We start from the raw sequence: 24,921 nt of genomic DNA on the forward strand, positions 1-24,921 counted from the left end.
GCATTTTGTATTTTAACCAGGCCTGCACAGCCCCTTCTCAAAAAAATGAAAATAAAATAAATATATACCTTTTGAGGGAAGGGTAGCAATTTCACTTTTTTAAACAGAAAAGATGTAATCTTCACATAAGTAATTTATGGTCACTTTCAGGATAGGTTTTTTCCTGTTGTCTTCCAGTGCGAGGTCACTGTTATTAAAATATTTAATTTTGGTCCATTCACAATCTCCAGTCCATCTCCTTTACAAGCTTTCTTCTACGTGTTTCAACAGAAATACAAAGTGGGATGCAACAATAACACTTAGCATGTTATTCTGATATTGGATTGATAGGAGAGCACTGGTTGTTGTTTTTACCATAACTCAATTACAACTAATTAGGGTACTAAACAACACAATATTAATTTCCATGGCCAAAGACATCCCAAGAGGCATTTGGCTATATTGCTTTTCGAAAAGATCCTCCCATGGACTCACTTTTTCTGCATATGACTATTGTTCCTTCAAAAGACACTGTTGCAGGTTTACTTGTGGTACTTGTTATTTTAATTTATTAACCGCACTTGATTGCATTCTTAAGCAGTACCACCCACCGGTTTTCTAAGACATTTTGACTAGGAACACTGCAGTGAACAGCATTAACAACTGTTACAACTACATATCATCTTGGTCAGACAAAATTTTATGCAAAATAATCATATTTATTTATATAAAATACATTTTAGCAATATAGAAATGAATCCATCACTTCTGATTTCCCTGTCACAAACCACTTTCTTTCATCTAGTCATCAGTCTTAACTTAGCCCTCAAGTGCTAAAATTCCTAACAGCTGGTAAACTGGCTGGGATTTCTGGAAGCTAAAGTCCAAAACACCTGAAGGAGCAGAGTTTGAGAAACACTGGTGTAGTATATTAAAAGGGAAAGTTCCTCTTGCCCAATTTTGGTGGGCAAAAATCTTCCCATCAAAGTCTCCTGGCAATCATAAAAGCCAGAAGCAAGTTACAGAGCTCTGCAAAGATATTCGCACACAACTTTTGTCTTTTCCACATTTTTAAAATATTGTTATGACCTAGAACTAAAATGGATTTAATCAGTACTTAACATATACAATATTTATGACACTGTGAGAGTGAAAAATATTTTTACTATGAAACAAAATTAGCTAAACAAAAACAAACTAGTACTCATGGGTTCCTTAAATATTCGTCCCCTAAATTAATACTTGGAAAATCCAATTTTTTTTATTTATTTTCTTTGAAAGCCTTTTTGGCAGCCTTCTGATCTTGCTGGCTTAACATACAATAAGATAAACAGTCATTCATCATATTTTCTGGTCAGGAGTACACCCTAAAAGCCTCCATATGTTTGTTTAAAAGACTTAAGTTGGAACTTTTCCTTTGGTATGAGATCAGTTCAGAATAGCAACTTGAGGTAGAATGGAGCAAAACAAAACGTTCTCCTTCTCATTTCTGAGTTTTCAGGCAATTTTGGAATCAGAAGAGATGATGAAAAACATTTCCACCTATGTTAAAACAAGTTGTTACACTTTCTTTTACCTATCCCGTTTGCTAAGAAATATTATAACCTCTTTTCAATACTATGATTCAATTGATGGACTTCAATCCCAGAAGGACTTATACAAATCCTTCCTTACCATCCTAAGATTAAGTGTGCATCCACAATATACAGCACTTCATTTGTCACAGCTCCAACCTTAGGGATCCATGGGATTTGCAGACCAATGTATGAAGTACTTCTGCTAGAGAGCTCTAGTGCTGTTATTCAGGGGAATGGACTAAAACTGTGTAGCATAAAATTCCAGAGACTGAACCAAAGTACAGGTCCCAGGATCCCATGGAACAAACCCATGGCAATTAAAGTACAATCACACAGCAATAATTGCACAGTTTGAGTACAACCTTGGATAGTACAGCTGTCACATACTGATTTGTTCAGATGGGAAAGCAATCTTCTGTTTCTTACCAAAGCTTCATGAAGAGAAAGCAATTTTTCTCAGGATAGTGGAAATAAAGACAGCTTAGACTTACTGCTATTTTTGTTGAGATAGCATTGGCATATTTTCTTTTCAATACTTACAATAAATGGGACCAAACATGGAAAGGGACCTACCTTGCCTTGCATGCAAAAGACTGCAGGATCATTATCCTTCTTTTCTACACAGAGAAAGGAACAAACATTTCCTAAACCCTGGTAGCTGCTACCAGTCAGTGAATATTACTGGGCCACATGGAGTCATTATCTTTTTTTTTTCAATATATTTTTTATTAGGAAAAATAAAAAAGAGGGGGGAAGGGGTATTTTTCTTTTACAAGTAAAGTGGGAGAACAATAGAGATGATAGGATAGTAGGAAAAATCTATAAGGGAATACAGTAAGTGTGGTGAAGGAAAAGGTAGAAGGGTAGGAATGGGACAAGGGGTAGGATGGTTGGGAGAGGGGAGTTCTTGACTTCCCAATCTTCATCTTTGTGTATTCTTCTAATTTGTTGTATTGTTGATATTTATATTTCTTTATTTTGTCCTTTCCTTTTTCTTTAGTCTGATTCGCGTTCCTTCCTTCTTGAATTTGATTTCTCCGTTGCTTAATTATCTGGCACTATTACATGCCTTCTTAGTCTTTGAACAGTCTCCAGTCTGTTGGAGTCTCAGGTCACCCTGTGCATTCTTTCATTAAAAACATTCATCTGTCCATCTCCATTATTTCCAAAATTTTATTTCATCAATGTTCTATACTTAGTATTTCTTCAAATTTTCATTTCTTCACATACATTATTCTTGCTGTAATTCTTCAGTTCCTTATATTTATCCCAGTTCATCTTCGTCTTCATCCACCTTATCGAGATTCGGAGGGTCTTGTTCCATATCCGTCTTTTCACTTTCAAGTGGATGGAACTGGGGTTTCTTTGGTTTTTCCTTTCCTTTATTTTCTGTCTGGTCGGGTGGGTTGTGATCTATATCTTTCTTGAGTTTCTTATAAAAATCTTTTGCCTTATCTTCCGTTGTTAACCAAAGACTTTGATTTCTGTATGTCACCATAATTCCTTCAGACTTCTCCCATCTGAACTTGATTTGTAGTCTCTTAAGTTCTTCTGTTAAGAACATGTATTTTCTTCTTTTATACAGTGTTGTCCTTGGGAGTTCTTTTAGGATGGCTATCTTTTTTTCTTTGTAGAAAGTTGGCTTTGTACTGTTCTGTCTCAGAATTTCATCACGGATTCTTTTCTTGGTGAAATGGACAATTACATCTCTTGAGAGTTTATTCTTTTTTGCATAGTTTGTAGATACTCTGTAAACCTTGTCAATTGATTCATCTGTCTGCTCCTCTGATTGTTGTAGGGTATGTGCTACTAAATTCACCATTATTTTTCTTAAGTTTTCTTTAGTTTCCTCCTGGATATTTCTAAATCTCAGTTGGAACTCCATCTCTCTTTGTTCCAATCCTTCTTGAATTATATCCATCCTGGCATTCTTAATATCCAATTTATCCATCTTCTTTTGCAAATTATCTTGAGCCTGTTCTAGTTTCTTTTTATCTATTTTTATTTCTTTAATATCTTTAAGAACCCCATTCAATTCCTTCTTCATTGTGCCAATCTGTTGTGTAATTTCTTTATTCATTGTCTGAATTTGTTCTTGAAATAAATTCTGTTGTATTTCATGTCTTTTAGCCATAGTCTGTAGTTCTTTCTGATAGATATCTTGTTTATGAGATATTTGTTGAATCGCTCTAAAAACTTCTATCAAACCAATTTGTTCATTTCCTGGGGGGTTCCTTGATGTGTCCTTATTATCTTTTAACTCTTTATCCCCTTTCATCTTTGGAGTAGTCATACTTAATAGTTAAAGTTCCAGTTCAGCCACTTATTCTTCTTTATTTGGTCTCTAAGTCTTACTGCCGCTCTGTCTTTTCTCTATGTTCTCTTTCTTTCTACTCTTTCCGTGATTTGATCCTTTCTCTATGGTTTTCCCATAGATTTATATCATATATGTCAGTTGTCAGGACTCCAGATGCTCTATCTCTGCTCTCGTTAGTTGTGTCCTGCTTTTATTTGCTTCCACCCTCCAGTCCTTGCCTTCTTCCACCCTCGGTTTGCATCCACTTTTTATCTCCACCTCCTCCCTTCTCAGGTTTCCTTTCTGCTGCTTTCTTGCTAAAGCTATTTGTTTATGAAGGAGCTACAGCCTTTAGACTAAACATCGCGTCAAGGTCCTTTCTCTAGTTGTTGTGACTTCGGGGATTATGGTTGATGGGGATGGAATTCGAAGAGGAAGAAAAAACCCTCGTGATGAGGGTTCACTGGAGGAGTTGCGCAGGAAGCGACTTAGAGAGCTATATGGGGGATCTTCTGAGGAAGATTCAGATGGGGAGATGGATGCTGAGGAACAGGTGGTGGCTGGGGAAGCGGGCACTGAATGGGCACAGCCACCAGAGATGTCTGGGGATTTGGGGTCTATGGATACTTCTGAACCTGGGGTTTCTGCAGGAGCTGATCCCAATTGGGATGCTTGGAGAAGGGAGGATGGTTCTTTAAGTGTTCATGGGGCTAAGTGTGGGCAGGATGATTGGGACTCCGACGAATTGCTAGGTACTCCAGAGCTCTAGCTGTGTGGAGCTCCGACTCTGAGTAGATTTGGGACACCTGGTGTTTGGGTGTGAGTGTTTGGTCACCCAGGAGGAAGGGGAATAAAATGGGAATGTTTGGCCACTGCACTTTGCGTGTGGCAAGGTGTTGCTGAGGCGCCATTGGGATCTCTGTGTTTCCATGAAGACTGGACTTGGACTATGATTTGAATCTGCTGTTATCACCTAGCTTGGCTCTCGCTGTGTCTTATCGTGGACCTGTTTTGGATGACTGCACCCTCTTCAGACCTTGGATCGGAATTTGACCTTGCTACTGCCTTCGCCCTGTGATTGATGACTACTATCGGCGTTTGACTCCTGGCTTGCTCTTTGGACACCGCTGTTATCTCCTGACCTGACCTTGGAATCCCGGACGACGTCTTTTCACCATCCTTTTGGAGCCTTCGGCTTTATACACATTGTGGAAGCAGTCTACTGCATTCTTAGTTTGTTTGTTTGTTTCCTGACCAATTTGGTGTTTTCTTTTGGGAACTGTTCCTTTGAAAACTACAGAGCCGGCTGGCAGGGCTTGGACTCAGAAAGTGCAGTTTGCACTAAGTTTGTTTAGCTTTGTTTTTACCTGCTTGTGTTGGTGAATTATATTTTTGTTTGAACTGCTCTTGAAGCACTGATAGTGAAGTGTTTCAAGGTTTTTTCTGTGTTAACATTACTTTTTGGCTTATCTGCTGAATAAACTCTATTTTTGTTCGCTAATTGGCGTCTGACTCTTGACGCTAGTCCTGTGAGTCCATTTTAAATTCTTTGAGATTCTTTGTAACAATAAAATAATGGAAAACAAACAGTTTTATAATCCTTTAGTCCTTATTTTTCTCTTTTTCCTTGCTTCACATAAAAAGAGGGGGGGTGAAGTATTCCTTTCTTTCTTTCTTTCTTTCTTTCTTTCTTTTTCCTTCTACTTTTCCTCCTTCTGGGTTTGTTACATTTTCAAAGGATCGCCTTGCATTATATTCTTATTTAAATCAGGGAAGACTTCTTTACACAAAGAATAGATTGATTTTCTTTAGAAACTCACAGTTTCCTTGTTGCTGGCCTCCCAGCTTTCTTCATGTTTCTTCTTCTTCTTACTGTTTAAAATGGGCTGGGCTGGCAGTTGTTGTGGATCCTTGGAGCCCACTTCCCGCAATCCGATCTGCAATGCCTTCGGCACCAGTCCGGACCCATTTCAGGGCCATCGGTTGGTGCCTATCAGGCTTAGCAACTTCTCCAGCCTCAATCCACTGGAGAAGGGGGCAAATTGCCCTCCAGAACAGAGTTGCGGTTGGCTCTCCGAGAGCTCTCAGAGAGTCCAGCCTGCCGCCATCAATGCCCACTGGAAGTCCCCCATGGAGTCATTATCTTGACTGAATATAAGGGGGTTTTTTTCTATGTTCTTATGAAGAGGGTGGAATAAGTTACTATTCTACTAAGTTGTGAGCTTGTCTCACATTTAAATGGACAACTTTTAATATTCTCTTTTCAGAGTATTGTTTTCAGCTCAGAAAATCTCTGTATCACTTTACCATCATTTCCTTTGTGATTATTACTGATGAACCTTAATCCAAGCAAACCAGACATTTTAGGTCCAAGGTTACATTTTGTGGTAGAATTTATAAAGAAGTAGACCTACAAGATAGGCTTTTAAGAAGCTGTCATCTCAAGAGGAGTAAACAATGTTTAAAACAAGATAGACAGGCAGCTACTCAAAATAAACTTTCCACCTCATGGGAACGTGCAGAATATTCTTGATTCTGTAGCTATACACCCTGCTTGGTTATGTTTGTAACCTACAAAAAACTGGGATTTTGATCAGGGTAAAAAATACCACAGATTAAATCACCTAAAAGAATAATGATTTCATTTTACTCAGATTACATGAGAGTCAATCAAAAAAAAGTTAAGCCAGATACCTAAAACACATAAATATCTCCACTTCTGAAAACAATGGGGGATTTTTGCTCCAATACAGCACTTCTTTGTGAATCGGCTTAGAAAGCATGTATATATTTAGGCCATCTAAAGGCTTTCAGACATGATTTATCTCAGCTATAAAAGAATGTGGCAGAATAAATGGGAATGAAGCCAAAGATTACTCTTCCTATTCCTACCTACCAAGAGAAATATGCTACTTCAATTCAAAGAGCACTACAACTAAGTTAGCATTTTAAAGGTTTCACTCTCTGCTGAAGAGCTCTTGTTAAAATAATGAAGTTCAAAATTCAAAAACTGAGAAAAATAATCTCAAAAACTGATTCTGATAGCAGTGTGTTTAGAAGAAGAGAAGTCAAATCCTCCTGTATTATAAGATCATAAGCACATCATTCTACCCATTGGCTTTATTTAGGATAAAGACTAACAACAGTCTGTTATTACAGTTTAAGACTCAGTTACACGCTGCATCTCTGCTCTCTCTGAAAAGAAATATGAAAATTGGGCTACTCTCCAAATAAGATTTTAACTTACAGGAAACCATTGTTTTCCTCAAATCTGGTCTGAGATCATTGGTCAATACAAACAGGAGTTTGTTACTAATTTAAAGCAACTTCTAATCACTTCATTTCATGTGCAGGAAGAAGGATTTATATAAATCCAAAGCTCTAGTCATTTTAAATTCTAAGAATTGTGTCTAGAAGTGAAGCTGCCTGTTGCACAAACACATAAGACTTATGACCAAACTATATTATGGAACCACAGGAATGAGCCATAGACTTCAATGCTCAGTTCTCCTCCACATTCTTTCTCTCATAACCCACAAAGCCATCAACAAATGAACCACTGCTTCATGTAACAAGGGAAACAGATATGTTATGACTTGCACCAACTATAGTTGTGAGTGGTGTGAGAAGGAATATAAGAAGGAACATCAGGGATTAAACCTTGCATGTGGCAACACCACCACCACCAACATCGCCTACCTTTCTCCATAAATTGAGGAAAGGAATAATGTCATATTAAAATACAACACATACCCATTAAATGCATATAAGGACATTTAAAAACACTTAAACCAGTTAAAATATGCAGCATCAGTTTAAAAAGCACATAAGATCAATGTATATCAAAACATGAATCCATATTTGCAGTTATAGATAATACAAACCTGATACCCACAAGGGGAAAAATTCAAAGAACTCATATAGATACCAGAAATCGTGGGTAATGGCAAACTCTATATTTTGACTATATCTAAGCTTGGATGCAGACCACAGAATCACGCTGGAGTCCTAGAGAGGTTTGGAAACACTTCTAGGGATGGAGAATATTTTTGGGAGCATGTTAAGGGAAACAGTGGGGGACATGGAAAGAGCCTCCCCGAAGATTGAGTGAATTCAGTCGGGCGTCCCCTGGGCAACGTTTCTTGTAAGCGGCCGATCTTTCCAAACCCAAAAGCATTGGATGAATGGATGAATACCAAAGGTCTTTATCAAGACCATTGCTAACGATTATGTCTATTAATATAGAAGGTTTGTCACTTGCTAAGGAAGAACTATTAGCCAAAATGTCTGAGGACATCTCGTGTGACATCTTATGTATACAGGAAACACACAGAGACATCACAATGAGAAGACCAAAAATTCTTGGAATGCAACTGGCAGTGGAACGACCTCACAGACAATATGGCAGTGCCATTTTTGTACGATCTGGTGTAGCAATCTCTGCAACTTCCCTCACAGAAGTGAACAACATTGAAATCTTATCTGTGGAACTTGATAGTTGCACCATATCATCACTCTATAAACCACCTGGGGCTGATTTCTATTTTACCCCCCCCCCCAACCAGTTGCCACAATCATGAAGCCCATTTTGTTGTGGGAGATTTCAATAGCCACAGCTGTGTCTGGGGCTATGACGAAGATGATAGAAATGGCGAAGCAGTTCTAACGTGGGCCGACAATAGTAGAATGAGCCTCCTCCATGACAGTAAATTACCACCATCATTTAATAGCGGCCGATGGAAGCGTGGTTATAACCCTGATCTGATTTTTGTAAAGGAAAGCATAAGCCACCAATGCACCAAAAGGGTATTAAACCCAATACCTAACACACAACACAGACCAATATGCTGCGTAGCATATGCAGCTGTAAGACTGAAAAGTGTCCCATTCCGCAGAAGATATAACTTCAATAAAGCTAACTGGACAAAGTTTACAGAGACCTTGGAAGCTGCTATTTCTGATATAGAACCTTCTATAGAAAATTATGACCTGTTCGTAGAAGCTGTGAAAAGATCCTCAAGGCTCTCAATCCCTAGAGGCTGTCACACAAGCTACCTACCAGGCCTAAACAAAGAATCACTAAATCAGCTACAAGAATATCTCAGATTATTTCAAGAGAACCCATACAGTGATGGGACTATAGCAGCAGGCCAAAAACTATCTGCAGCCTTAGCTAATGCTAAGAAAGGCCGTTGGATAGAGCTGCTTGAGAACCTGACATGTCCAAGAGTAGCCGAAAAGCCTGGCAATTGCTGAGACGCCTGGATAGTGACCCTCTGGTCAACCCTGGACACGCGAACCAAATCAGATAGCTCACCAGCTAATTCAGAATGGGAAAACCAACTGCAGCAGAATAAAGATGAAAATCAACAGGGTGCCAGAACTTGAAACCCACCAGTTGTCTTCTCTTCTAAACCTGAAAGAACTCAGAGAAGCCATCAAGCGATGTAAGACTGGTAAAGCACCTGGCCTAGATGACCTGATGATAGAGCAAATCAAACACTTGGGGCCCAAAGCTGAAAACTGGCTTTTGAAATTCTACAATCAATGCCTGGCACACAAACAGATTCCCAGAGCATGGAGGAAAACTAAGATCATTGCCATCTTAAAACCTGGTAAAGATGCCTCCAATGCCAGGAACTACCGACCAATCTCCCTCTTATGTCATCTATATAAAGTCTATGAGAGGATGCTATTAAATCGACTAGGACCTGTTATCGAACCCAAGCTTATTGCACAACAAGCAGGTTTCAGACCAGGGAAAAACTGTACAGGTCAAATTCTTCATCTGACTGAGCATATCGAGGAAGGCTATGAGAAAGGCTGCATTACGGGAACAGTCTTTGTGGACCTTACGGCAGCCTATGACAACATAGAAAAATGCTGCATAAAGTCTACCATATCACCCGGGACTTTGACTTTACAAAAACTGTAAAAAACCGCAGCTTCTATGTGGAGTTTCAGGGCCAGAAAAGCAGATGGAGGAGGCAAAAGAATGGTTTACCCCAAGGCAGCGTTCTTGCACCGACCTTATTTAATATCTTCATGAACGATCAGCCACAACCACCACTCACAAAGAGCTTTATATACGCTGATGACCTTGACCTTACAACACAAGCAAAAGATTTTGAAACAGTTGAAAAGCAACTCACCAATGCCTTGAAAGATCTCTCCAGCTACTACAAGGAGAACCACCTGAAGCCTAATCCTTCCAAGACACAAGTGTGTGCTTTCCACCTACGTAACCGCGAAGCCAACAGGAAACTGAAAGTTACTTGGGAAGGCCAAGAGCTCGAACACTGTTTCCATCCTAAATACCTTGGTGTCACCTTAGACCGAACACTAACATATAGGAAACACTGCATGAACACCAAGCACAAAGTAGCTGCACGCAATAACATCCTGCGGAAACTGACTGGCAGCGCATGGGGAGCAGACCCACAAGTAATAAGAACCTCAGCCCTGGCCTTGTCTTTCTCAACTGCAGAGTATGCCTGTCCTGTTTGGCACAAGTCTGCCCATGCAAAGCAGGTGGACATAGCACTGAATGAAACATGCAGAATAATCACAGGATGCCTTAAACCTACACCTGTGGATAAACTCTACAAGTTAGCTGGCATTGCCCCTCCTGATGTGCGACGGGAAGTTGCTGCTAACGGTGAGAGAAAAAAGGTCGAACATTGTGAAAGCCACCCACTGCATGGCTATCACCCTCCTCCCACCAGACTCAAATCAAGGAAGAGCTTCATGAGAACCACCACTCCTCTTGATGTTCCTCCAGCAGCAGCAAGGGTGTCCCTCTGGGCAGCTAAACCTGGCAATTCTAACTGGATGGCCCCCCAAGAGGGTCTTCCTCCAGGGGCAAACCAAGAATGGGCAACTTGGAAGTCCCTGAACAGACTCAGAAGTGGAGTGGGCAGATCAAAAGACAACTTGGCAAGGTGGCACTACCTGGAGGAATCCTCCACCTTGTGTGACTGTGGAGCTGAACAAACAACTCAGCACATGTATGCTTGCCCACAATGCCCTGCCTCATGTACGGAGGAGTTGTTGTTTAAAGCTACAGACAATGCGGTTGCTGTTGCCCGCTTTTGGTCCAAAACTATTTAGTTGCTTGTGATTTCTTTCTTTTTTTTCTTTTTTCTTTTTTTCCCATTATTTGAAATGTATTTGTTGTACAATGCTTTTGACATGAAATAAATAAAGGGAAACAGTGGATATTGAATCCATGGTAAGGTCGCACTGTGTATAGAAGGCATAGGGCTCTCATCTGTTTTTGTTCTTGGTTTGAACTTATTTTTAATATTGCGGACAAATAGTATTAAAATTAATAATACAATAAAAGCCTGGTCATGTTGCTGTACTGTGCACATTTAAATCCAGGAAAATAGTTAGATATATTGATTATTTAATAAGTGGGACAAAGAAGACCACTTTATTTTAACATTTCAGTTAATCATAACAAGGACATATTTAGTAGACTGCGTATACCTTTTTTCTTGTAATGATCCCTTTGTGAGGGAAAAAAACCCCACTGAACTTCTGTTTTAAAACTACAGACCAAAAGAAATTAAGAAAAGGATGTTTTTTAAAACATTACCTGTTGAAGCATTTATGTATTTTAGCTAGAATTGGCAATGCACTATACATGGAACTGCCAACATTAGTTTGTGTAACTGTGAATTTTAGTATGAACAAAGGTAATTTTCTTCTGAACAACTTGTGAAAGCAGAGGCTGCAATAATGATTCAGGGGTAATATCTGTATCTCTTCCAAAAGCTACATCATCAGAGAGTTGATTAAAAAACATTCCATTCTTGACTTTGTTTATTTTACTTTGTTTATTTTACATATATCTTTCCAATAATCAACATCACTTATATATATCTAATATCTACAACTGGCTCCTTTGGAACAGGTAATATGAAAAGAAAATGTGTTAAAAAGTAAAATGACTGACTAAATGGCACACATAAATGTTGATAAAATGCATATTATCAAAGGAAGCTTGCATTTTGCTGCTTTGCTGATAAATACGCATACCCAGTGTGGAATACATCTCACCACATTAAAAAGTGGACGTGGCTCTTAATGAGACATGCCATATTATCACAGGATGTCTATGCCCTACACCATTGTTTAGTTGGTATTGCACCATCTGACATCCATCGGGAAGTAGCAGCCTGTAATTAAAGGACCAAGGCATTGACATATCCGGCGCATCCTCTGTTCAGATATCAACTAGCACGCCAAGCCGTAAATCAAGAAACAACTCCCTAAGATCTACAGAGACACTTGCAGGAACAACTCAGCAAGTGAGAGTCCAAAAGTGGCAAACTAAAACCTAGAACCTTGGTCAGTGGCTGAGATCAGATGAGAAACTCCCTACTGGCTGCACAGAAGACTAGGCGACTTGGAAGGTGCTGAACAGACTGTGGTCTGGCACCACAAGATGCAGAGACAACCTTAAGAAATGGGGCTACAAAGTGGAGTCCATGGCATATGAGTGTGGAGAAGAGCAAATTACAGACCACTTACGACAATGCAGTCTGAGCCCTGCCACGTGCACAATGGAGACCTTTCTTACAGTGACACCAGAGACACTCGAAGTGGCCAAATCTTGGTCAAAGGAAATTTAGTATAATGCCAAGTTTTTAACTTGTGGTTTTTCTATACATTACAACTGTATTCTCAATTCACTACTGGCACGATAAAAAAATCCCAAAGGAAGAGATAACTGCCTTATAATTGCCAAAGAAAATGCCCATCTTAAAAAATCATAAGACAGATAAAGAAGTGTGAAGTGAGCTTTTTCATCTCTAAGAGCGGGCTGTAAGAAGATACTCTGCATAAGCTCAAGATTTGTTTAAACTTGTTTCAGCAAGCTACATTTAAAACTGGACAACTAGAGTTATTTTTAAAAGTCTTTGAATACACATACAACTTTTTTGAAGCAAATAAATGCAGCTCACGTGGGATATAGCATCCTAGTAACCTTGTCATATTCTGTCATTAAAAATTGGCTGCATTTTTATAAAAGCAGTATAGGAAACCATTTTTCAGATCCTGATCTCAAAATGTAGAACATTTTTTAAAGTCACTGTTGTCATTTATCTTACACCTGTTATTTGATATTATTGCAACTTTAGCTACTATATAGCTATGATTAATTAAGATACTATTCCTTTTATTTCTGATTTAAACCCTCCCATGCTCATCATGGTAATGTAGCCAAATCAAAAAATCAATACTATCAACACACAAGGCAGTGCCAATAATAAGCCTAAAAATGTCTGATACAAAAATGTGAAAGGAAAAAGAATAAGGGAAGGGGAACACACCTAATGAAATCAACCCCAAATTACAGATTGGTTGATGATTAAATAAAATCTTTTGACAGCAATGGGACCATTTAAAGAGGTGATGGGGTCTCTCTTGTCTCCAGACAGTTTCATAAAAGAAGCTGGAGAACTACCTTGACTGGGTTGCTCTAGCTGGAATTCTTGCACAGAGCAGGGGATTAGACTCAATGGCCTATGACACTACTTCTAACTCTAGGGTTTTATAAATTCAACAGTAACTCTTTACACAGAGAGAAGAAAAAGACAACTGGGTAGGTAAGGCAATGAAATGGAGAACCTGGAATAAACAAGAACAGGCAATAGGAAGGGGACTGGATTGAGTGTAGATCTTCTCCCACCTTTTGACCCCTGGTTTTCAGACAACTCGCTCTTTCAGCATTTGCAAATTACAAACAAATTCTTTAAATTTGCTGAGAGTGTTGACAGTTTTGTCAGTTCTTCCCTAAAGCATTTGCCAGGAATGGCTACCGCTCACCTGCACTGATTCAAAGTCTACCTACAGAAAGAGTGGACCCCTCCTTAAATCACTTTTGAATACCTGAAAAAGTACTTTTCGCTTTATCTTATTTTATTTATTTACAGCATTTATATTCCGCCCTTCTCACCCCAAAGGGGACTCAGGGCGGATCACATTACACATATAGGCAAACATTCAATGCCTTTTAACATAGAACAAAGACAAACAAACATAGGCTCCAAGCGGCCTCGAACTCATGACCTCCTGGTCAGAGTGATTCATTGCAGTTAATTGCAGCTGGCTTGCTCTCCCGCCTGCGCCACAGCCCGGGCCCATCTTGCATTCAAAAGTGGCATATAGCATGCTATTTACATTTTTCAGCAGCCAAAATGCATTTTTCAACTTATTCCACTTTCTGACAGTGCATAGGTGCCCAATCTATGAGAGAAGTAAGGTTATCCTGTACCTAGAGAGGAAAAACTGAGTATTGGCAACAAGGTTTGAATTTAGATAGATTTCTGTTCTAGCTACCTCTGAAATAAAATGCTCTTAATGTGATAGATTTTATAAAGACAACTCCCTTTCTTACATATAACTATATGTTTTTGAACTATCATTATTTTCACGTTTTACCAGCTGATGCTTCCTTATTAATATGTTTTCTACAAATATGTGATTCCCGTAAGAAAAAAATTAAATATTTATATCATGCATTGCCCTAAAAGCAAGAGAGAGTTTGGTGTGTTATGTGATTTATCTTCACAAGCAAAAAAAAACTCATGTAAGTCATCAAGTGTCATTTCAGGACAGAAGACTAAAATTATAGCAGAACTTTACATGTATTTCAGAAGTTTACATGTATTTCATTATCTAAAATTTTGTCATATAACTTGTTGAAAATGCGTACTTTTCAGCAGGATACACAAACAATTTCAAATATCAACTACATTTCCTACCTCTGTCATTTTAAGTTAAAATAACTTGACACTTTGATGCAAAAAGTAATTGGAACTAAATGAGTTGTTAGCAATTCAGAGTAAAAATGCTATTTGAAAAGTTGTGGTTATCAATAGCATTTGGATATATTTGGAAACCACTCACATTCCCCCAAACAATATCTACCTACCAGATACTACTTTGAGAATCTATACCAGCAAAAGACAAGCTCACATTTGGAGAGCAGATTTAACTCAAGAAATATGACACCACACCTGAGAAAACAGTCCCAATAATCGAACTATTGCCTTTGAACACTAAAAGGGACAATAACGAAAAGACAGAGACAAGGAATGTCGGTAAGGAGCCCTAGAGTTGTGGTGTGCTGAGTGTGTTGAATATATGAAGCCATGAGCAGAACTGAAGGACTTCCCAGAATAATATGGATGATTGTTCCAGTGGGGGGAAGGAAACTCTATAACCACAGACAAACATTCCATAAACAAACAACCTTCTATTAGTAAAATGGGAAGTAAATCCAACACAAAGCTAATCAGGCACATTTCATTGTTGTGTGCCTTCTAGTTGTTTACAAATTTTGGGGGACCTTAAGACAGTGTTTTCTTAACAAGATTTGCCCAGAGGGGCTTTTCCTTCCTCTGAGGCTGAGGGAGTGCAGTTTGCCCAAGGCTGCCAACTGGGCTTTCATGGCGGAGTGGGGCTTCAAGGCTCAAATCACTACACCACACTGGCTCTCCATTAAAATGTGTGGTAGATGGTTTTGTTGCAGTACTATCACAAATAACACCTCTTAGTTCGATCTTTCTTTCTTCTCTCTCTCTTTCTATATAATTATGATTACATTCAAATGTATATGATTCATTATATATGCAGGTTGACAATCCAAAATACTTGGGATCAGTGTTTCATGTTTTGGATTTTTTTCAGATTTTGCAATAATTGCATATACATAATAAGACATCATGAAGATGGGATCCAAGACACAACACAAAATTCATTTGTTTCATATACACCTTACACACACATAGCCTAAAGGTAACTTTATACACAGTATTTTCATTTTGTCTGTGTGTGTGTGTGTGTGTGTGTTAGGAGCTACTTCAGAAACTGCAAGTCACTTCTGGTATGAGAGAATTGATCGACTGCAAGGACATTGCCCAGGGGATGCCCAGATGTTTTACCATCCTGTGGGAGGCTTCTCTCATGTCCCTGCATGGGAAGCTGGAGTTGACAAATGGGAGCTCACCCCACTCCCCGGGTTCAAACCGCTGACCTTTCAGTCAGCAGTCCTGCTGGCACAAAGGTTTACTCTATTGTGCAATTAGGAGCACAATAACTTTTGTGCATGAACCAACTTTTCTATACATGGAAACCATCAGAAAGCAAAGGTGTCACTATCTCAACCACTTATGTGCTCAATTTCAGATATTGGAGTATTTTGTATTTCAGAAATCCAGATAAGGAATTGTATACTATTTTAACAATATTGTCAACTTTGTGTGGTGTTTCCCTCTTTATTTCAAACAAAATCAAATCACAAAGTATTTTTTTTAAACTAAGTGAGAAAATATGATTACTGCTGAAAATATTATATTGTGAAGGATTCTATCTTTTGACATAACCACACTGCTAAAACAAGTATTACAAGCATAACCTATAGTTATAGTAAAATACAGAAAGTACCAATAATTACACCATGGAGTTATTATGATTAAAAACACTAAGAAGTTTAGGTGCATTATGATATCATGAATACTTTACTTATTTTTATTTTTCAGACTAATAAAAAGACTATACTTATGATAAGCATCCAACTAATTATTTTCTTGGAGATTGTTTTTAAATTTGCACTTCACACTGGATCTTTTTTCTAGACAATTATGCTGTATCACTAATTCCTCATATATCATTGCCTTACATTGACACCTGGTGGAAGAGATTGGAATTGAAATGTATTTACCAGCAATGAAAGAGAATTGTGAGCAAACAACTTAGAACACTTTACATTTCTACTGAAAACTTAGAATGGTCAGTGATTTTACATATTGTTTTGCTTCATCCTACACATTGGAAAATGATCGTTCTGATCAACAACTCTGGATCCAGTGAATAGTTGATTGAATTTCTGTGTCTCAGATTACAAATAATTAAAATATGTTTAATGTTATTAGAAAATGAGTAAGTTCAGCATGACATATATCACTTCAGACATCTGTTCCACTTAAAGAAAAATAATTTCTAATATATTAGAAATATTATAAGGGAGCTTCCTTGCTTGTGCAGAACAACCAATGTTTTGATATAAGATAAACTTATTCACTTGCAGACATGGTCAATCACACTTGTTTACAACATCTCATATACTTGTGTGTAAGTGAGAAGGAGCCTGTTTCCTCCCAAAAATGAAGCATTTACATGGGAAAGCTATAATTGCATGTAATCTATTCTTTTTTTTTCTCTTTTTGATTCACCAAAACAAAAATTCTGAGGAGAGCCATGCTTTTGAAGTTGCATTTGTATAAACACAAGAATAATCACTACACATACAGTTTCTGAATAATGCAGGAAACCAGCAATATTCATAGGATAAAAACAAAGACATAAATATTAGACATTAATATTTCCTATCATTTAGAAGCAATGAAGGCTAAATGAAAAAAATATCCAAGGTTCCAAAAAGTCTTATTTCCTTGTAGAGATGTCCAAAGACAAGAAATACATCTGGACTTGTAACATTCACAACACATCAGTATCATTTAATGTTTAACACTGTTGCACAATGGTAAATGTGCAGATTAGAAACACAGTGCAGATAAATGACACATATTAACTCTTAAACCAGGAATGTTAGAAGTTTTACTCCATGCAGGCAAATAGTTTTCTACTGTGGTAATTATACTCCCTTCCTTCTTGGATCTTTTTCTTCCTGAATGCTGTTTACTGATCCAAAGTTATTAAAGTCCATCCACCCAATTTCCAATAATCTAGGAGAGGAACTTCTTTACTTCCTCTGTCTCCAAAACATTAAATACTATGAAAAGAAATCAATCCGCAATGAACTTACAGTACATGGTTTTGTCCTGAAAGTTAACCAACACTTCAATTCAGCATATCACAAGCTTACTTTAAGCAAGCATTTGGAACTAATTCTAGAGCAATGAAAGTTCTGCAACTATGTAGAACTGGATGGGAAAATAACCTTTAAAAAGACACATATCACAACTCCACAAAGAAGATAACATGATCAAATGATTGACAAGACCACTGAGGCATCCTAGATTTCTTTAGGATGAAAGAGCAAGGTTATAAATTTCATGAAATGCATCGGTTTCACCATCTTCCAGACTAATTTTTAGCAAACAAGAGATGCAGCAAATAACTTCAGAAAATATATACTACTTTATTCTGTAATTTGTAACAAGGAATGCAGTTCTATAACACAGTGTGGATTTCTGTAAAACAAATGTTAGACTAGTGATTTACATCAACTTTATAAGAAGTAAAATTTCTGAAAGCATCTTTCCTAAGAGCATTTTTTAAAAAAAGAAACCATATTTTAGTTTTACTAACTATTGTGAATATTTCTACAAAAATGTTTCTAACATTTGATCAGATTAGACCTGCTAGCCATGTGTTTCCACCAAAACCACTATCCAATTTCTTAAAGAAACACAATAGCTTTCCAGTTTTTACTCACCTTGCAAAGCTTCTGGTAACGTGGAGATGAAACTGCCATTCTCTGCAAGCGATGCAACAAGACCACAACTTTCTGCAGAGATGTTCTCACCACCGCCATCATTTTAAGTTTGCCACACTTCTGAAGACACCTCAAAATTTGCATTATAAATGAAGAGCAACTATCATTTCCTCTTGGTCACTGGACAGTGATTTGCCAGCTTTCTGAGCATGCTCGCTTCCAGGGCAGCTTCTCCGAGTGACAGACTCGGAGGCAGTTAGCATAGTGTTAAAAGTAGCTCTGCTTTTAAACAGGCAAATACATACAAAAATAAATGCTTGCCTGCATCCTCGAAGCCTTATTTGCTCAGTAGATCCAGAGACAGCAAGTTGTTGATCAGACGAATATGCCTGCTATTGAATGGCGAACTACATACCACCGAAGGTTTATTAACTGATGGCGTAGAGATGCAGGAACAAAGCAGAATTCCTCTGGGAAGCCTGCCCCAACATAATCGCAATAGTTCTCTTCCTGGATATGCTTCATATAAAAACAGGGAATGCAATTCCTTCCCTCAGTCTGGAGGAAGACGTTCTCTTGCTCTCACTAAAAGCAGCTCTGGCAGAGCTGTGGAGCAAGTGAATAGCACAGTGTGCTATAAATCTTATGAGAAGAGCAGAGGGATACCTGCCCTAATTATATCAGCCATACGTTAAAGGCTAATAAATCACATCACAGCAGCTTTCAAAAGCCAGATTATTTTGCACAAAAGGAAGACCTGCGAGGGACAAAACCTTTCCTGTGAAAACTCTTAAAGCTAATGCACTTCAATAGCTCCCAAATGAGTATTTCTACATGTGAAAGTATGAATGTCATTATAATAAGACTTTCAATCAGAAACTTTTCCCTGAACAAGTCATTTGTACAAATATAGTTTTTTAAAGATATTTAGCTATTGATTACTCACCCACCCATTCCCTCCCGATAAGCAGATTCTTCACAGTTTTGAACCTTAATAACAAACACTGACATGTGGTATCATTTAAGGGACTTCACAATATGGCAATCCTGCATCAGTGAAAGTTTAACAGTGAAAATACATTTCAAATATCACAAAGTATAACAATATGCTATAGTAGAGCACAGTCTGAAGGCATATGATGCTGCAGTCTTGCTAAAGCAAGGAAGTTTGTACCTGGATAGGACAGAGACCAGAAACAGACTTTCCAAGAACTCTACATATACATTTTTGTTTAGAACAATGGAGGAAGGAAAGGTGGAATACAAAATACATAAATATTTGCTAAATATACATCTGAAAATACAACTATCTATAAGTGATCACTCATTGCTGAGTGTGATTTTTCCCCCAAGGTTAGAATCTTAGCAGTAGGTTCATAAGTGACTCTAAAGACTTATTCTGGATCCACAATGAGAACATAGATTTCCAGGTGGAAAGCGGTCACGACAAAAGTCTGCTTGATGTGCCTTACTCTTGGCATGCTTCTCCCTTTTGCCCTCTATTTGAGTCTCCTCAAAATCCATAGCAACATTGGTAACAACTGACCTCCAGTTAAAGCATCCAAGTGCCACGGATTCCCAGTTCTCTGTGTTTATTTCACATTTTTAAGGTTAATTTAAGCCCATCTTTATTTCTATTTTGTTGTCCACTGACATTACATTTTCCATTCCTGTGCTGAGGGTAAATAACTGCTTTGGGAGACAGTGATCAGGCATTCAGACAATGTGGGCATTCCAGCAAAGATGATGAAAGAGAATTGCTTAAATGCTGGTGGTCTTGGCTTTTTCCAGAACACTGATGTTGGTCCGCCTGTCTTCCCAAGAGATTTGCAGAATTTTTTGAAGGCAATGCTGATGCATTCTTTCCAGAAGTCAATAATAACATTTGTAGATGGTCCATATTTTGCAGGTGTACAATAGAGTTGAGAGAACAATAGCTTTATAAAGAAGCATCTTGGAATCTCTACGAATTCTGTTCATGGGCTACATATTAAAGCATAACAAAACCAGCATCTGCATAGTACCAGTGACCAAGTCCCTATACCTGTGATAAATGCATTGAACTTTTCCACAAAGAGCAGACACACTGGAACAACTATATTTCACTGCATAATAGTCACCACCATGCAACAGTCACCCATTCTGGGGTGCATAAATTGGTATTTTTAGTATTCATCGTATAATAGCCACACCCTTAGTTCACTCACTCACACTGGTACCCTTGGAGCTACAGAGCTTCAGTAGGGTGGGGGGAAAGTGTGACTATTATGAGGCGAAATACAGTATGCATGAAAGGGAAGTAATATAAAGTTCAATCACAAAGAGGTCACATGGTGAGCAAGGGGCAGCACTTTTGGGCCACCAACACTTCATCTCAATAACTTTGTTCTAAAGAAATGACTTGCTTGCCAAGCTGCCATGATCCCATATCACATGATTCTGTATTGAGGAATGTGGAGACCACAAGGGTAAGAATGTTATTATATGGGAAGGATCTCAGAAGAATCCAAAAATAGTCAGCATCTCAAAAATCTTAGCTGGTCAGAGGGAGTTACTCTGATTTTTGACAGGGGAGTAAGCAATAAGATTCTATCATAAATGTAACATTTCATTTTAAGATTTGTTTTAACACATATTGGGAGCCCAAGTATCACCACAGTAAAGCATAAATAACTTCATCTTCTCTATGAGTATGTGGGTAGGCTAAATATTTAAGAATGTCTGTATCACTTTCATATCAACACATGTTCTGCCTCTGGCATCATATGGATACTATAGAGATAGATTTTTGCACCACAAAAGAGAAGAGCATGTTAACATATTTCTGCAACATTTTATCCAAAATTAACAATATACTAATTTGGAATTAAAAAAAATCAAATCTAGTAAGTTTTCATAAGTAAACAAAATATTTTGAACCTAGTAACTCTTTCAAAAACTTCTTACAAAATCTATCTAGGAATATACGTTTTTTTTTCCTTTCACTAGCCTCCATCTTTTTTATGATTTCCATTTTGATGGGAAAATCTATGCTGATTTATACACTGGGCAGATGGTGAAGCAAGCATATCTGCTTTCCTCTGTCCCTTTTGCTGTTAACACATGCTCAGTGGTTTCTGGAAGAAGCTACTGTGTAATTTGCCTCTTGTAGGCAGACACATATAACTACTGTAGTATTGTCTAGAGCAGTGGTTCTCAACCTGTTGGTTCCCCAGATGTTTTGGCCTTTAACTCCCAGAAATCCTAACAGCTGGTAAACTGGCTGGGATTTCTGGGAATTGTAGGCCAAAACACCTGGGGACTCACAGGTTGAGAACCACTAGTATAGAGTAGAATCCATTTTTTCAAACTCAAGTTTTATTTACTGCATTATTTTGCATAAGCCAACACCAAAAGTCTGTTTCGCTAAGCTTTTCAACAATAAGACACAATCACATCCACAAGATTAGAAATGCCACAAGATTTGCTGCAAGACAACCTGTAAGACTTCTGCCAGGATCACAGATCACAGACCACAGACCAGGCAAAACACTGGCAAATTCCTTATTCTCACATGGGACGTTAGCCAAAGAATACATCACATCTTGGGAGATAAACAGACGCCATCATCATCACCATTCCTTTCCCCTAAAATTGATTACTCGGGAGCTTACAAAAATTAAAACTAAGTGCAAAGCCATTATTGTTGAAATGTAAATAAATGATCCATAAAATTAAACCAATTGAAAGAAATTGATTACAAAACCAAAAACATCAACCAATGATTGGGTCAACTGTAAGAAAAAGAAAGTGGGTCGCTACAGATAGATTGCAGATGCCATTAAAACCAAGAAAACATCAACCAAAGAGGAAAATATAAAAATAAGCAGGCTCGAGCATACATGTGGAGATTTTTTTAAATTAACTCCGAGTAATACAACTGTGCCTACCCATTGAGTAAATGACACTCGCCATCACAAATTCTCACTTGACCCACATAAACCTTCCTTCTGCTTTGGAAGGAGGAAGAGAAAATTAAGTAAGAAAATAAATTTTGGCAGAATTGGAAATACATGCAACATTAAACTCCTTGTTGCCTAAAGAAGTAAATCTTGTTGCCTAAAAGAGGAAACGGAAGCTTTAGCTTCTATTTTTAACTGACTACATTTCATGTAAACCCATAACAGTAATTTTGGGGATAAGAGCAATGATCAGAAGCAAATGACATGACGTTCCCTCATTCTCCTAGCAAAGACTGACCACAGTTTTTCAAAGTGTATTCGTAAATACAATAGGCAAATTTGTTGAAAACCAGAAATCAATGCTACTAGTTTCCTTGCCTAAGAGAAAGGAGGAAGCAGAACATTCAAGATCCCGAAGACTGTTTGTACTATAATTCCTTGTTACATCCAAACGTAATATCTGAAAAAGGAATTTTCAAAAGGAATCCAAAGTCTTCTTCTCCTCTGTCCATTATTTAAATTAACATTCCTATTAATTTCTAATATCAGACCTATTAATTTCTAATATCCAGTGTATGTAATAAGTTCTGAGAAATTTCATGGTGATTACCAGGTGAAATGCTGTTTCTTCTGTTGACTTGTGCTTTTCAGCATTCATTACAAATTGCACACACTACACATAAGTATTTGTTTTCTTCCATTTAGCTATTTAGATTATACATTAGGTATGCATATATGATTATTGCATGGGTTGCAAGCTCAGTATTATATCTCTCAGAAACTGGTAGACATCTTATGCTTCTTTCCTTTTACGGTGGCCACTTGGCTTAACTATCCATGGGAATGTGCTTATGAACTCTTGAGCCATCCTAATGTGATTCTTGGTATCATACACTCTCCAAAGATTCCTTCTCTATATTTCCTTCACATTTTCCGAGTGCTTGGAACTAATGCTGCTTACTGCTACTCAAGCCTTCTTAAAATAGAATGTTTTTGCCATCACATGGCCAAGAGCTTTTTTTGGACAGCTCAAAATAATTCCATTATTAATGATGAATATTACTTTCATATCATTAGTACATGAATATTTAACTTCATTTTACCATCCACAGCTTCCCTTCAGATCTATCTTATCACAATGCTCCGAATTCTCATCTTTCTTGATGTCATTCACCCTTGATGCTCATCTCAGGTTTAATATAAAAACTTTTAATAAAATGTCACTTTAAAATTAGTTTGATCAAATATCAGATATCTGAACACCATCTACTTAGACAGTACCTTATTTTTTCTACAATACTCAAATGCTCACTTTTTTAAAAGAAATGTTGTTTCTAAAATTATGCATATTCACATTCAACTGGACACCTTTTCCTCATTTTTATTCTTCCTTAACTGTATGGCACGTATAAGAAATCAGGTCAACACTAACCCTAAGGATAATTGCTAGCATAGCAGTAGAGATTTTTAAAATGTAATTCCCAAGTACTCAAAGAAACTAGAAACCCATACATTGAGACGTATCATCTGCACACTCTGAAGATCCTGAAAATATTACAATTTTCCCTCTTTTTCTTCAAGGATGTTGCAGTCTTATGTTCATGTACTTTTTAGCCTGCAAAAATTTGAATGTATATATGTTCTCCAGTGCCATGACATGTACTTCATCGCACAAAGCACTGAGGGAAATTCCAAAATACCTATGTATGATACAAACTGAAACAATAGTCAGAAAAGAAAAGAGAGATACAAGGAAAACATCAACATTATTATTTTCTGCTTTATTAGCATATCATTTGAAAAACCAAAAATTAAATGTGCCTTTCATAGAGATATAAGGATGGCACTGAGAAAAATCACATTGTTAATGACAGAGTATGTTTTGAAGTACACACATGCACATAAAGTACACACAGAGCTTTGTTCTGGGCAACAGAAGAGGGGGGGAAACCCCTAAAGTTGATTTTTCTTTTGGAAGATAACAAAAAAGGCCAAGTTTTAAGAATATAATCAGTCAAGTCCTCCTATTATTTGCCATAAGGCCAGGGCAGGGAAGAATACACATTTAGTTATTTTCTTCCTTTTTGTATGCATAAATGATAATGAATACACTAAAGCCTTATCTAGACAAAATTATTCTGGTTGTTTACAAATTAAGTATTACTCCTAAGATGTTGATGGTATATATCCAAGAAAGAATTACAACCATGGTAATTCAGAAGAAAATAGCCACTAGATAAAAGTGAGAATATCTAGGAGGTGGCTGCAATATTTCATTATTTAAAATAAAATGGGAATAAAAATGATAAGTTTCATCAATACAGGAATAAAATCACATAATACCACAAGAGACTGTGCTTTGATTCCCTTTGCACAGTATGGAATGCAAATAATTTCTCTGTAATTGTAACACTTAAAGATGAAGAAATACAAGAACATAGTAATTGCCTTGCTACTTCAAAAGAAAAATTATTTTGTTTAAAAGCCTGTTCAAAGGACTTTTTACTCCTGGGGACAGGTGATCACAGGCCTTGGGGCTGCATACTCTCTCTGAAAGAAGAAATGTTCAGGAGCTGGTATCACAAGTTTGTTTAATATAAGCTCTCCTCAGTTATGTGATTTCCAACTGCAGCTTGCCAGCATAGTTTAGTAAAT

The 24,921-nt window shown here is 37.6% G+C and overlaps 1 protein-coding gene across 4 annotated transcripts in view; it reads right to left on the reverse strand.

The window, feature by feature from the left end:
* utrn (utrophin) overlaps positions 1-24,921 on the reverse strand; it is a 456,383-nt gene that overhangs the window by 208,346 nt on the left and 223,116 nt on the right. The window contains exon 1 of one of the 4 annotated variants that reach the window (XM_062977778.1): positions 18,326-18,926. The exons of the other annotated variants lie outside the window; for them this stretch is intronic. Coding sequence (XP_062833848.1) covers positions 18,326-18,469 — 144 coding nt within the window. The 5' untranslated portion in view covers positions 18,470-18,926. Of the gene's footprint in view, positions 1-18,325; positions 18,927-24,921 lie in introns of those variants that run through there. 4 annotated transcript variants of the gene reach the window in all.

The sequence above is a fragment of the Anolis carolinensis genome, chromosome 1 (genome assembly GCF_035594765.1).
Source record: "Anolis carolinensis isolate JA03-04 chromosome 1, rAnoCar3.1.pri, whole genome shotgun sequence".
In the NCBI taxonomy this organism is placed as follows: domain Eukaryota; kingdom Metazoa; phylum Chordata; class Lepidosauria; order Squamata; family Dactyloidae; genus Anolis; species Anolis carolinensis.